The sequence below is a fragment of the Ictidomys tridecemlineatus genome, chromosome 15 (genome assembly GCF_052094955.1).
Source record: "Ictidomys tridecemlineatus isolate mIctTri1 chromosome 15, mIctTri1.hap1, whole genome shotgun sequence".
Classification (NCBI taxonomy): domain Eukaryota; kingdom Metazoa; phylum Chordata; class Mammalia; order Rodentia; family Sciuridae; genus Ictidomys; species Ictidomys tridecemlineatus.
Window position 1 is genome coordinate 45409341 of NC_135491.1, and position 16107 is coordinate 45425447.

Consider the following 16107-nt stretch of genomic DNA (forward strand, 5'->3'; position numbering starts at 1 on the left):
CTGATAATATTGGTATGTTATTTTGAAACACAGATGGATAAAGAAAATAAGTTCTAAGTAACCACTGATATTGTTAGAAATCAAAATTTTAGCATAAGAAAAAATATAAATATGAAATCAAAGAACTAGGCAAAAAATCTTAGTTAGAAATATGAACCCATGATTAATTTTTTCTCTTTTTAAAAAAAATATGTATTTCCTAGCATGGCCTACTGTCAATGCCAAGAAGCAATGACAACCTAGTAGCAATAAGCATTCTTAGTGCCAGATTATTGTTATGAAATACCATTTTCTTTTGAGCTCTATCATTGAGTATAACCCCAGCCCTTTTCTTCTTCTTTTGTTTTTTTGAGATGGGATATCACTAGGTTGCTGAGGCTGACCTTGAATTTGTAATCCTCCTGCCTCAGCCTCCTGAGTCTCTTGGATTACAAGTATGTGCCACTATACCTGACTTGAAATACCGTTTTCTAAAAGAACTCAAAACCTGCTTGGTTGTTTGTTTTGAAAACAGCATCTTGTTGTATTGTCCAAGTGGGCTTTGAACTTGTGATCCTCCTGTCTAGCCTCCCGAGTAGCTGAGATAAAGATTTGTGCCACTGTGCCTGGCTCACTTGAAGTGCTTTGGAATAAAGGTTGATTTGAGGTCTGGATTATAGTCTGGGGTAGGAGTAATACATTGTAAGTTTCAAGGCATTTTGTTGTGCCCAAATGCAAGGAAGCTATCAGATTGATGGGGTTATGTCAGTACATTCATGAGCTAACTTGAAAGGTTTCCCATTGGTCATAGAGAGGACAATTGTAATATAAAAAAATAATAATGTCTTCAATAAATTAAGGCACATCAAAGATATGAAAATATAAGCAAAAACCCCTATAGCACATCTTTGAAGATTGTTAGAACACTGACTATTTATTTTGCAAATTGATAAAGAGAAAGAATAAAGTACTTATGTTGCCTTTCCAAAAGAATTAATTTTCAGTAGTAATCAAATAATCAGTAAAGGAAAATTTATCTTTATAGGATAATCACAGTCAAGAAATTCAAAGTGAGGACTAGAAAATTACATTTTTCAACCCTCTGGGGGAGATAATGGACCTAGGTAACAATCATAGATTTCTGCCGAAATTGTTAGATGAACTATCAGTGGTATACTGAATAATGAATATATGAAGCCCAAAGAGCAACTGAAAATCCCCCCAACATATTATTATGAAAATTTTCAAATTTGAATGAATTTTTGCAATTATTTTATTCTTAACATGAATTAATTATATCATATTAATGAGGAATATTTGTTTATTGAAAGAATTTTACAGTGAATACTTATACACCCACTACCTACCAAGATATTACTATTAGTGTTTTATTATACTTGCTTTATCACATAGTTATCCATTTGTGTATCCCTATACCCATCTTATTTTTGGTTACATTTCAGTGTTAATGCAGATATCAGCATAAATCCCTCTAAATATTTCAGCCTGGCATGGCTGATTGCCCATCATCATAGGTGGACAAGTGAATCATACATACTTCCTCATGTAATGCATTAGGAAGTATGTGGCACCACTTGGGAAGGATGCTTACCCCAAAATAAAAAATCTGAAACTTAAACCAGAATCTAACCAAGAAAATACAGGGCCTGGAGGATCCAGGGAAGCACTGCCACAAGGAAGTAATTGGCCAACTCCAGAATGTGGAAAATTCTACAATAGGGTGGATCAGTTTCTTCATCAAATAATGGCTTTAGGGCTAGGGTTGTGGCTCAGTGATAGAGTGCTCGCCTAGCATATCTGAAGAACTGGGTTCAAATCTCACCACCACATAAAAATGAAAGAAATTGTGATCACCTACAACTAAAAAATAAATATAAAAAAATTAAAATGAATGCTTTAAAAAAGAGCAAGATCCTGATTCAAACAAATTAATTATAAGAGGTTGTTTTTTTTTGTTTTGTTTTGTTTTTTTGTACCAGGGATTGAATTCAGGGACACTCAACCCCTGAACCATATCCATCAGCCTTATTTTTTTAAATATCTTTATTTATTTATTTTTTAATGCTCTACACTGATCTATAGTCCCAGCCCAGCTCTGTTTCATATTTTATTTAGAGACAGGGTCTCACTGAATTGCTTAGCACCTCACTTTAGCTGTAAGAAGTCATTTTATACCAATTATGGACCAGTTATCAGGAGATATTAAGGAATTCTTACTGAGTATAATCATGGTATGATAGTTACATAAAATACAAATCTCCTTATCTGTTAGAAATGCATGTTAAAGAGATGTATGGGTAAAAGATTAAATATTCAATAGAGTATGCTAGAAGATGAGACATTGTATATATGAGGTACAGAAAAGAATGTGGGATGCTGTGATCTCTGTACTAATGAGTTCTTTCATTCCACGGCTACATATTGAGAGCCACATACTCTTCTAGGTACCAAGTTCACAGCATGAACAAAACATACATGTGTCTGTGCTCTCATGGAGCTGATATTCACATGGTGGAGAGATACAATAAATTAGAAGGCAAAAATACATAGTGTGTTGGATGATGGTAATTTCTAGAGAGAAAAACAATCCAAAAAAAGAGGAATGTTAAGAGGGTGTCATGGAGAGCCACACTGTGGAAGTACCTTTTTTAGCAAAAACCCAAAGGTGGGGAAAAAGGGGGTTGTTGAGATCCATAGTGTAACAGTTGTTTCATGTAGAGGGAGCATGGCCAAAATGTAGTAGGTCAGCAAGAAGGCCAGTGTCATTGTTGTGGACTGAGCAAGATTCCCTTTTTTCTGTCCTTTCAGAAAAATGCCAGCACTTTCTCCTCGCTATAACGGCATCACTACAATTAGCAGAGTAGAAGTGCTTCTATGTGGCTTTTTCTTTTTGAGATGTTAATTTTTTTTTTTTTACATAAGTAACACATGCTCATTGTAAAAACATTTCAACAACATGGAAGTGCATTATATAAAAAGTAGGGGCTTCTGGTTAAAGACAATGTATTGAACACTTATGTTTACCCACTGACTCTAGAAACCAAGGGATCAACAGAGTTGAGAAGAGAGAGAAGTTAAAAGACAATAACAAAATTTGGAAACTTGAAAATAGTATCTGATCTCGCAACTTAGGAAATTGGAAAGCTAAATGTCTGCATGGAGAGAAATCAAAAGCAAACCACTCTGCCTCAATAAGGCTGTTAAGATTTTTTTTTTTTTTTAAGGAAAAGAAAAGAAATAAAATGTTGGGAAAAGCTACTTTTCACTGCAGAGCTGTGGGAGAACTGGAAGCACCAGAGAAACTCTATAAAAATGGAGCTGAATATACAGTTTAACATGGTTTGCAGGGCTGTATAGGATTCAGGAGACCCCCTTTTTCCTGAAATTTTTCCAACTCTCCTCCTTTTCCTTCCCCAGTGAAAAGCCAGAAGTTTATTCTTGAGAGATGTTGAACCTGAGGCATTCTGAACTTGAGTGAGAGTGGCAGATTGAAAAACAGGAGGCTTATGATGAGGGCTACTCAACAATGAGGCCTCTAGCCCCCTTCCACTCAGTTGTCAGCATTTTTAAAAAATATGTATTTTCAGTTGTCAGTGGATCTTTACTTTATTTATTTGTTTACATGTAGTGCTGAGAATTGAACCCAGTGCCTTACACATGCTACTTTCCCAAACCTGAAAATTTCTTTCTTAAAAAGGATTATACTACTTGTTTTACATCCTTTTAAATATATATATATATATTGTGGAAAGGAACCTAGAAAAAAAGTTGGAAGACTAGATAGTGCTATTTTAGTAATTTAACAGTACTTCTGCTGATATGAAAGCTAAATATAAATAAGGAGTACTTTAGAAAACTCTTTGGAGGCAAAATAGGTAGGCTAAGATGATGGAAACAATATTTCTCTGGAAAGGGCTAGTGTCCTTAATTTCTAGTGTCAATAAAATCTTCTGGCTGGAGAGAATGGTAAAAATTGCTATAACCAGAATTGTTCTTTCAGTAAGTGGAAGTTTTAAATATTCTTTCTAGTTTCCTGCTTTGCTCCAAAAGACAAGTGTTAACAGGCCATTCTCCTGACTTTAGACTTGCAATAAAGATTCTAGCACAGCATGTGATTTGTCCAGAGAGGTAAACATGCAAGCTTGCATGGTATTTATAGGCTGATTATGACCTATCTCAGCCTTACCATTTTCAAAATGATATCTCCTTTTTGAGCCATTAATCCTAAATAGGCATGTGTGCATATGTGTGTGCATGCGTGTGTGTCTGCTGTCCTTTATTCAAAAGTGTTTCTAATTAAGGTGATTACACTCAGTTAAAATGATGCTGACCAGTGCTGGGGTTGTGACTCACTGATAGAGCACTTGCCTAACATGTGCGAGGCCCTGGGTTCGATCCTCAGCACCACATAAAAATAAATAAGTTAGCCAATCCCAAAAAACCAAATGCCGAAATATTTTCTTTGATATAAGGAGGCTGATTCATAGTGGGATAGGGAGTGGGAGCATGGGAGCAATAGACACCCTCTAGATAGGTCAGAGGGGTTGGAAGGGAAGGGATGGGGCATGGGGTTATTAGTGATGGTGGAATGTGATGATCATTATTATCCAAAGTACAGGCATGAAGACACGAATTGGTATGAATATACTGTGTATATAACCAGAGATATGAAAAATTGTGCTCTATATGTGTAATAAGAATTGTAATGCATTCTGCTGTCATATATAAATAAAATATAAAATAAAGTATGGTGTACAACCAAAAAAGTAAATTAAAAAAATGATGCTGACCAAATTAATTCCACTTAAAGCTTAATTGTAGCCAAATGCTATATAAAATTTCTATATGAACAATCTTAAGCCTTTATTTTTTTTAGATGTTGATGGACATTTATTTTATTCATTTATTTATATGCGGTGCTCAGAATTGAATCCAGGCAAGTGTTCCACCACAGAGCCACAACCCCAGCCCCTACTTTTCCTTTTTTAAAAGTAGTAGGGATTGAGTCCAGTGGCACTGAGGCACTGAGCTACATCCACAGCCTTATTTATTCATTTTTGGGACTTGGGACTTTAAGCTAAGGGCACTTTACCACTGAGCTACATTCCTAGCTTTTTTTATTTTAAGACAAGGTCTTGCTGAGTTTTTTAGGGCCTCTTTGATTTGTTTGGAGCCTCGCTAAGTTGCTGGGGCTGGTCTTGAACTTGTAATCCTCCTGTCTCAGCCTCCCAAAGTGCTGGGATTACAGGTGTGTGCTACTACACCTAGCCCTTTTTATTTTTTATTTTGGGACAGGGTTTTGCTAAATTGCCCAGGCTGGCCTTGAACTCCTGCCTCAAGTCTCCCAAGTAGCTGAATTTAAAAATATTTGATTCTTATAAATATATCTGGATCATTTGTACAGATTATTTGAGGATACTGGCTTCTAGATAAAATTAAACATCTTCTCCCTCATTCTTTGCTTACTAGAATTAGACTGTCAAATGTGGGGAAATATTCCTAAGGAAACTCCTTAGGAGACTAAGGAGATGGTTAGAAAGTAACAAATCCCCCCCCCTTTTTTTTTAAATAAGTATAGTTTTTTTAGAGCAGTTTTAGGGTCATAAGAAAGTAATATGCATTTATGTTTCCTCCATGTCTTTTCAGCAGTAGAATGCTTGCCTGGTATGTATGAGGCCCTGGGTTCTATCCCCAGCACCACAAAACAAACTAAATAAACAAAAATAAAGGTATTGTGTCCACCTACAGCTAAAAAAATATTTTTTTAACAAGAAGAAATTGAAAAGTGCTGAGGTTTCTCATATGTCCCCTGTGCCCACTGTTTAGATAGCCTTCCCCATTATCACCATCCTCCACCAGAGTGCTACCTTTGCTGCAGTGGTGGTCTTTTTGTTTGTTTGTTGTTTTTGCAATACTGAAGATCAAACCCAGGGTCTTCCATGTGCTAGGCAAACAATCACAGCTACATTCCCTTTCCCCTTTGTTGCAGCTAATGAATCTACATTAACACATCATTATTACCCAAAGTTCATAATTTACATTAGGTTTCTCTGGATGTTGCACAGTTTATGAATTTGGACAAAGTGTTTCTACCATTATAGTATCCTATAGAATTGTTATAGTGTCCTAAAATCCTCTGTGTTCCACTTATTTATCTCTCCCTCTCTTCTAATCTTTGGTAACCATTGTCTTTTTACTGTCTCAGAGTTTTTTTTTTTTTTCTTTGCCTAAATTTATGTAGTTGGAATCATACAGTATTTAATCCTTTAAGATAGGCTTCTTTCACTTAGTAATATGCATTTATGTTTCCTCCATGTCTTTTCATGACTTGACAGCTCATTTTTTAGTACTAAATAGTCTTCCATTGTCTCAGTGTACCATTTACATTCACCTTATGAAGGAAATCTTGGTTATTTTCCAGTTTTGGCAGTCCTGACTAGAAATGTGGTAACAACCATGTGTGGTTCTTTTTTTTTTTTTTTTTTATGTGGACATAAGTTTTTAACTCCTTTGGGTAAATATTGAGTGCAATGCCTGAATTATATGGCAAGAGTATATATAGTATGGTGTTGTTTTTTTTTTTTTTTTTGCTTGTATTTAAAGAATTGAAGTCTCATTGTATTGCCCAGATGCCCCAAACTTCTGGGCTCAAGTGATCTTTCTGCCCTAGCCTCCTGAATATCTGGGACCACAGGTACATGCCACCATGCTAATCTATTTAGTTTTTCAAAAACTGCCAAACTGTCTTCCAAAGTATCTGTACTATTTTGCATTCCCACCAACAAGGAAAATTCCTGTTTCTCCACATCCTCATCAGCATTTTGTATTGTCAGTGTTCTGGATTTTGGCTGTTTTAAGGGGTGTGTAGGGGTGTCTCACTGATGTTTTAGTTTGCATTTCCTTAAGGACATTTGATGTGCAGAATATTTTCATATGCTTGTCACCTGTATGTCTTCTTTGGTAAGGATTTACAGATCTTTTTGTAAAAGACAGTTTAGGACTTTTGTAGTCAGGTTGTTTGTTTTCTTATTGTTGAGTTTTAGGAGTTCTTCAAATATTTTAGTTAACAGTCCCTTGTCAGAGGTATTTTTGCATGCATTTCCTCCCAGTCTTTGTATTCTCTTGATAATATCTTTCACAGATCAGATTTTTTTTTTTTAATGATGTCCAACTGATTACTTCTTTTTTTTCTAGATTTTGCCTTTGGTGTTATATCTAAAAAATCATCACTAAACCTTGAATCATCTATATTTTTTCCTAACTTCTAGCAGTTTGATAGTCTTGCATTTAACATTGAATTTTATGATCCATTTTGAGTTAATTTATGAATTATCTTTATTTTCAATTTCCTGGCAAAATTCATGAAAAGTAAAGGATGTTCGATTAGTATATTAAAACAGTTAGGAAAGTATAGGCTTTCTCCTTTAGTAACTTTATGACCTTGAGCAAATCACACTGAGAGTCTTCATTTCATAATGAGAATTATAGTACAAACCTTACAGAGTTGATATGAGAATTAAGTGAGATTATGCATGTAAACACTTAGGAGTTTCTGAATTGCTGAACAGGGGAGGTGCTAGAAGGGCAACTAGGACAGAGAGGTTGTGGAAGCTCTTTATCTCATACCCGTACCTTGTCTTGTCTCTTCATCTGGTTGACTTATATATGTTTTGGAGTATCCTCTTACCAGTTTATTAACTGGTAAATTAAAAAAGATAAAACAAACTCAGACATACAAAGAATTTTGAATTTTCTTTTTAACTCCACACTAATTAAAATTTCTATTTTTTGGTAGGTAGTAGACTTTGTAGCGGCGACACTGCAGAGAGCATGTGTAAACCTGGCTCATGAGGCAGAGAGCACTGTGGAATCGCAGACACTGAGCATGTCCATGGGGCTGGTGGCGGTCATGCTAGGAGGAGCTGTTCAGGTGAGTTGTAGAAATGAGCCAAACTTGAATGGAGGAAAAGAAAAATAAAATCCTTGCTGCTTCCCTTCCATTCTTTATGAAAAATAAGAGTAGATATTGTATCTATGAGAATCAGGATGAACAACTTAGATTGTTAACGAGAATTCTTTCCAAAGTAGAGGATAAGGGAAAGCACCACTTCTACCCTGTTAGTTGAGTAGATTTCACTGCCTGTTCACATCTGGTAGACACTTGATTTGGAAATAGCATAGTGTTTTGCATTTAGTGTTTGTCCTCACTTCCCAAAGCTCAACAATGGCTCAGAAGTTCCTACCACTGTAGTCAGTGGACAGCATTTACTAACTTTTTTTTTTTTAGAGAGAGAGAGAGAGAGAGAGAGAGAATTTTTTTTAATATTTATTTTTCAGTTTTCAGCGGACACAACATCTTTGTTTGTATGTGGTGCTGAGGATCAAACTCGGCCGCACGCATGCCATGCAAGCGCGATACTGCTTGAGCCACATCCCCAGCCCCCAGTATTTACTAAACTTTAATCTTAGTTGCTTAGGACTAAAGCTATTGTGAACAGTCCACTTTAACCCAAGATCCATTGTTCAACCCATATCATGTAGCATGTTAAAGGTTTGCTTTCAACTACTTTTAATTATGACTTTTACACATTTAACTCATCATAATTTTAAAATTTATTCATTCAAACACAATTTTATTGTATCCTTACCATGTGCCAAGTTACTGAACTAAGGGGCTGGGAATATAGCATTGGACAAGATAGATATGGCCTCTACCCTCATGAAATGTATAGTTTAGTATGCTAAATGACTATTTTTAAAAATGCTTAGAGCCAGAGTAGCCATGTATACCTGTAATCCCAGTGACTCAGGAGGCTGAGAAAGGAGGATTGCAAGTTTGAGGCCAGCCTCAGCAATTTAGCAAGACCCTGTCTCAAAACAGAAAAGTTTAGGGATATAGCTCAGTGGTAAGGTTCCCCTGGGTTTAATTCCCAGTACCAAAAATACATACACATGCATGCACATATATACACACATACACTTAGAATTGAATAAAGTGCCTCAAAAGAGAAGTGCAGGATATCAAAAGAACATAACCCTCTAATAAGGTTGAGGAGTATCTCCAGTAAGTTTAAGGTACGACTTGAAGGATGAATAGGAGTTTGTATGTATAGCAGATGGAGGAAACTCTTCCCATTAAAGAAACATCATTTGTAAAGGCTCAGAAGCAGGAAGGAGCTTGGTGTACTTGAGACTGATTGAAGACTGGTGTAGCTGAACTTCAGAGATCAAGGGGAGGAATAGTACTAACAAGAAGAAAGGATAGGTAAGGGCTAGATCATACATGTGGGTATGAGTGGTTAATTATATAATGCATTAGACTAGGAGACTGCAAGGAAGCAGAAGACTCTTAGTGCAGGTATTGTGAAATCCAACCTGAAAGCAGCCTGTCATATCCTTAGCAACAAGTAAGGAACTCTCTGGGAATGGATTTTTGAGTTTGAGGTTTCAAATCTGATTTGATTCTTGATATATTAGAATTTGCCTCTCTTGCTTGTTCTTAAGGGGAAAAAGGAATTTTATTTGGGCCAGTTGATAATGTGAAGCCCATTTCTTGGTAAATTTACTTAGCTCTTCTAATTTTATATTTTCCATGTCATTTAGGAAAAAAAAGTTTTTGGTTCAGTTTTAAGCCATATTAGAATTATAAAGGTGGGGTTCACGTCCAGAATGTTCCTTAAGTTGCACTTTTGTTAGATTTAACTGGCTAATCCGATTGGTTTTATATTTGAATATTAATTTGAATAGTTTTTATTTCCATAAATGTACAGTGTGGGGTTTTTTTTTTGCTTCTCCTTATTTAACACTTATTTTAAATCATGTCTCAAATGTAAAATAGATTGTGGAAATCTCCATTTCCCTTTCTAGAAGCCCACTGTTAGGGGCTGGCTGTGTATATTCGTCCTATTCTGAGAGAGCCTCTCGTGACTGATGTGAGTGTGCAGCCCTTGCCTGTCACTGCCCTCCTCTGAGCCATCCTGACTCATTAACTACATCCTGAATTCCTCTGACTTTGCAGTTTGTTAAGTGAACATAAACACGTCACCCCCTGTACTTTTGCCTTAGATCTATTAATTTTTTTCTGTTTGATTCATATATTTATAAGTGGCATCTGTAATAATGCTGGATTTTATCTTTGCATTAGGAAAAAAAGTCACCATCCTGAATTCCACTGTGAGGCTGCATCTTTACCTGAGAGTCTAGAACATCATACTTTACATTAGAAGTCATTGTTTTGGCTAATGAAACAGAATCTAACAGCATCTAAACTTTTTTTCTTTCCTTTCTAATTTATATAATTAAGATGATTATTAAAACATTGTGTCTGGGAAGAGGAGTTAATTTGGAGAAAGTGTAGGTTTAAGATTGCTAAGAAGACAACTGTAATTCCAAACTCATTTTCTTTTTTTTTATAATATTTATTTTTTAGTTTTAAGTAGACACAGTATCTTTATTTTACATTTATGTGGTGCTGAGGATCGAACCCAGTGCCTCGTGCATGCTAGGTGTGCACTCTACCACTAGCCACAACCCCAGCCCCCCAAACTCATTTTCTAAATTTCAGGGTTTTTCATTAGTATAAGTATTATGTTGGTAACTCTTCCCCGTCCCCTCAGGAAGCAATTTCTGCATGTTGTTGCAGAGTCCATGGGTCCTCTAAAACATTTCGGCATGAAGCTGAGCAGACCATCTCGACCTTTTAGGAAAAGCAAACTGAATTGTCCTCAGCACCACATAAATAAAATAAAGGTATTGTGTCCAACTACAACTAAAAAAAATTTAAAAATAAATAAATTCAGTCATGTATGTAAAGAGGGACCCATGTACAAACTGATGGGCTAAATATCTAAGGAATTATAGTCAATGTACAGAACTGAGAACACAAAGAGTAAATGTATATTTTTTCCAGAATTAGAAATTTTTAGGTCGGAGTTTTGTTGCTGGAGAGTCCTCTGGATTCTTCTAAAACAGTGATCCTTACTGGAGCAGGTTAAGGCAAGGCAGGATCACCTGATCACTTTTACCTGCAATATAAAAGCTCCTGTTACAGGAGCTTTTAAAAATCTCTTGTGGGGTTCCATATACATATGCCCTCCTCTGACTTTTACCCCGGTTCTGATATACTACTGGAGGGCTTCTTTCTTCCTCAACCCCATCCTCAACCTCTGTCTTACCAGTCCAACCCCCAGTTTTTAAACAAATTTGAGAACTTTCAGAAATTCGTAACAACTAACCATCTAACTGGTTCACCCTGCCACTCCTGAAAGATATCATAGTATTGTGTGGGCTGAGGAAGCTCTCTACACTCCATTCCCAAAGCATTCCAGAAACTCTAGAAGAGAGGTAGCAAAATAAAGGAATCTGCACTTGTGGGCTCCTTCTTCCGCTCTTGTGGCATGTGTACAGAGTTCTGAGATCTGGATATGAGATTTGTGTTGAAAGTAGTGACAGGAATAGAAACTGGGGCTTCATGGACAATTCTTGATTTTGGTAGTAACCCTTGAAAAATAAACAATTAATAATTCAGGTGATTGTTTTTTGTTTTAGTTTTTGTTTTTTTGGTGGTGCTAGGAATTGAACCCAGGGCCTTGTGCAAACATTCTACCAATTGAGCTATATTCCTAGCCCAGTAATTCTGTTTTCTCCTCTACCAATAAAGTAAGTTTTACTTTATATCAGAAAAAAATTCTCAAATATTTACAAACAAATAATTGGCATCCATAGTCATGGATATCCCTGATTATTTTCATAGTGGAAAATTTGTAGACTTCTGAAACTGAAAGAGTGTAGAGCTTTAATTGCTTTATAAACTGTTTTATTCAGAACCCACCTACTTGCCCTTGGCAGTAGGAAAAGTTGATCAGTTGAATGAGTCCCACAGTGACTAAGAAGTTTGAGAACAGGGAGAAAAAAAATTTTATTATTGTTTTTGCTCTGCTGGAGATTGAACTCAGGGCTTTACATATTCTTGTCAAGTACCCTCACACTGATCTATACTAACCTAGCTCAATTCTGTGGGTTTTGACAGTGTCTAATGATGTGTGTCCACCATTATAATATCATACTGAATAATGTCACTGCCCTAGAATTTTTCTGTGTTCTGCTAGTTTATTGATCTTTTTACTGTTTCCATAGTTTTGCCCTTTCCAGAGTGTCATAAAGTTGGAATGAGGGGGTGGCTGGGGTTATGGTTCGGAGGTAGAACACTTGCCTAGCATGCCTGAGATACTGGGTTTGATCCTCAGCACCACATAAAATTATATATATATATATTTTAAAGTGACTTCATTGTTTAAAAAAAAGTTAGGATCGTATAATATGTACAATCTTCTTTTTTTTTTTTTTGCATCTTTAGATTGGGATTTTCACTTAGTAATATGTATTTATAACTCTTCATATACTTTCCTGGCTTGATAGCTTCATTTCCTTTTGGTGCTGAATAATATTCTATTGTCTAATATACTATAGTTTATTTATCCAGTCAACTTATGAAGACATATCTTGACAGTTATGGCTAAACATCATTTACAGATGTTTGTCTGGATGTATTTTTCTCTTTTTTGCAGGGGAGGGGTACTGGGGATTGAACTCAGGGGCACTTGGCCACTAAGCCACATTCCCAGCCCTGGTTTGTATTTTATTTAGAGACAGGGTCTCACCGAGTTGCTTAGAGCCTACCTTTTACTAAGGCTGGCTTTGAACTTTCGATCCTTCTGCCCCAGCCCCTGAACCACTAGGATTACAGGTGTGTGCCACCATGTCCAGCTGGAAGTAAGCTTTTAATTAATTTGGGTAAATACCAAGGAGTAGGATTGCTGAACTGTATGGTTAGAGCATGTTTAGTTTTAGAAGAAACTACCAAACTGTCTGCTATAGTGACTGTGCCATTTTGCATCCCTACCAGCAAAGAATGGATTTCCTGTTGCTCCTCATCCTCACTTTATTTTGATTAACAATCCTTTTTCAGATATGTCTTTTGCAAATATTTTCTTCCAGTATGTGGCTTATATCTTTGTGTGTATTTGTATATGTGTGTGCACGTGTGTGTGTGTGTGTGTGTGTGTGTGTGTGTGTTTGTTTGTGTGTATGTGGTACGAGGGGATTAAACTTAGGGATGCTCTATCACTGAGCTACATCTGCAGCTCTTTTTTTTTTTTTTTTTTACGTTGTAGATGCACTTAATACCTTTATTTTATTATTTATTTGTATTTGGTGCTGAAAATCAAACGCAGTGCCTCACACATGCAAGGCAAGCACTGAGCCACAACCCCAGCCCTGCATACCTTTTTATTTTTTATTTTGAGACAGTGTCTCTCTAAGTTGCCCAGGCTGGTCTTGAATTTGTGATCCTTCTATCTAAGCCTACCAAGTAGCTGGATTATAGGTGTGTGCTCCCATGCTTGACTATTTCTCATTTTTTACATGTTTTTTGCACAGCAGAAGTTTTAAACTTTAATTATTTCTTTTATAGATTATGACTTTGGTGTTTTATTTTTAAAATTTATCTCCATAACCAAGGTCATCTAGATTTACTACCGTTGTTATCCTTCTTCTTATTATTATTCTTTTTTTTTTTTTTTTTTTTTTTTTGCAGTACTGGGTGGGAATTTGGATTGAACTCAGGGCCTCATGCACGCAAGACAAGTTCTCTACTACTGAGCTACATCCCAGTCCAGTCCTTTTAAAAATTTTTATTTTCTTTTGAGACAGGCTCTTGCTAAATTACCCAGACTGCCCTTGAATTTACCATCCTCCTTCCTTCTTAAGTAGCTGGGATTACAGACATGTGCCATAATGCCCAGCTACTATGTTGTCTTTTAGAAGTTTTATAGACTTTCATTTTACATTTAGATCTGTGATTCACTTTCATTTATTTTTTGTGAAAGGGCTAAGATTTGAATTTAGATGCATTTTTCTTTTAATGTTCTAACACTATTGAAAAAGACCATCTTTTTTCCATTGTTGTCTATGTTCCTCTCTCAAAGATCAGTTGATTATATTTATGTGGGTCTGTTTCTGGGCTCTCTATCCCACTTGTGTTGGGTTTTTGTTTTTGCTTTAGAAAAAATTGTTGTATACAGTAGAAGTGAAAAAGAGGCCATATAGACTGTAGGTAATAAGATGATGTTCTCATTTCAGATGTTTAGAGAAAACAAAAACAAAGGTTCATGATACTACAAAGGCACTGAATGAGATTTAGCATAAAGATAACACTAGCAAAATTATTCTGAAGTGTCTTGTCCATTTATTTACACATGGATTCCAGGAAAAATTGACCCTTTTCTTGGATAATATATGCCTTTACGCTAGACATGCATACTCTCTTTTTCCCTGAAGCTGTATAACATCAAAATGGTCATGTGTTTTACTCATTAAGATAAACTAACATGTTGTGGAACTAGAAATTCCACCTTATGTAGATTTTGCATTCATTTTTAATTGTGTAAAGAAAGAAATCTGAGGGGAATATATGGTAGCATTTCACAGGTACAAATCTGATATATACCTCAAATTTTTGTTTACCCAGGAGGATGGTGGTAGGGGAAGTGAACAGTAACTATTCTGTGAACATGTAGTGTGAAATGAAAACATAAAGCAGATCCTACAAAAACAGTTAGTTGGTTGACTGGTTGGTTGGTTGGATGATAAAATGAGTGTATGATTAAATCAGGAATTCTCTGTCTTGTTCCAAAAGGGATTTAGGATCCCTGAGGTTTTCACATTTTCAGGACCTCATGAAGCTTTATAATCATGCTGCCAGTATTTTCAAACAGAAAAGGATTATCATGGATTCTTACTTTACATTGGCTGCACGCACACCTTTCTTAGACACGTGGCATTATTAGAATAAAACTCTGTAGAGAAGAAAAAATCCTATGTAATTTTCACTCCTCCTTTCTAGGAAAACTAGATCACCCAAATCCTTTCCAATCCTGTGGTGCCCTTATATACCGTCTTGCCACTTTCGTTCACATAGTTAACAACAGCTTTATTCATTTTAGTGAGACCATGTAGGGTATTGAGTAAAAGCGTGGGTTCTGGAGCCTGTCTTCATGAGTTTGCATCATACTGTCTTCCAGTTTGTGCCCTTAACCATGTTACTTAACAGGTATGTGCCTCAGACTCCCTATATTTTAAATGTAGAAATAATAGTAACTGTATCATAAGGATATTAATGTGTGTGTTTCAATTAAAAAAAATCTGTACATAGCAAATGTTCAATAAATTTTAGCTCTAATTATTCAACAGTTATTAAGTGTTCAATCCAGGTGATTTGCAGATTACACTGGGAATAAGATGTAATCCTTGCTACTTACACTTACAGTGTTTCCTGGGCTCAGGTTATATTAAATTCATTTTGGCATTTTTAAAAATTTCATTTTATAGTTGAAGTCAAGTGATTTTGTGGTCCTGAAGCAATTGCTGCCTCTGTTGGAGAAGGTCTCGAACACGTACCCTGACCCTGTCATCCAAGAACTTGCTGCTGACCTCCGTATCACTATCTCTACCCATGGAGCCTTTTCCACTGAGACTGTCACCGTGGCTGCCCAGAGCACCCTGAACAAAAAAGATACAGAAGGGAAAATAGGAGAGCAACAAATTAGTTGTAATAGATACACAGAGGTAGCTCAGAGCCACCTTGAACAACAGCTAAGCTGTGAGCAATCCTCCCAAACAGGCCAGGAGTCTAATGCTGCATTTATTCCTATGGGGATCAGTGAGCCCAGTACTACTGCAAACCAGCAATTTGGAAGTATAACTACAGAACAGTTCCAAGAAATTCTTTTATCAGCATATGATCCCCAGATTCCAGCACGAGCTGCTGCCTTGCGCACTCTTTCTTGCTGGATAGAGCAAAGAGAAGCAAAAGTCCTTGAGAGCCAAGAGCAGCTTCTCAAGGTGAGTGGAACATACTGTGAAGACACATGAGTGCAGGGTGGGACAGTGGTCCAGGAGTATGCATTCAGCTTGAGTGTTTATGGAGCATTGACTATGTTGAGTACTGCCCTGGATTATTCTCCAGGAACTTTTAATTATTCTGAGGAAGCAAGACTTAGACACAGAAAGGACTTTTAGATGACCTCATGAAGCTACTCAATTGAACAT

At 36.4% G+C, this 16107-nt stretch overlaps 1 protein-coding gene across 5 annotated transcripts in view; it reads left to right on the forward strand.

Moving 5' to 3' along the window:
* Tango6 (transport and golgi organization 6 homolog) overlaps positions 1-16107 on the forward strand; it is a 173069-nt gene that overhangs the window by 49643 nt on the left and 107319 nt on the right. For all 5 annotated transcript variants that reach the window (XM_078032585.1, XM_078032582.1, XM_078032583.1 and 2 more), the window contains 2 exons: positions 7796-7930; positions 15388-15900. In XM_078032585.1, coding sequence (XP_077888711.1) covers positions 7796-7930; positions 15388-15900 — 648 coding nt within the window. The remainder of the gene's footprint in view (positions 1-7795; positions 7931-15387; positions 15901-16107) is intronic.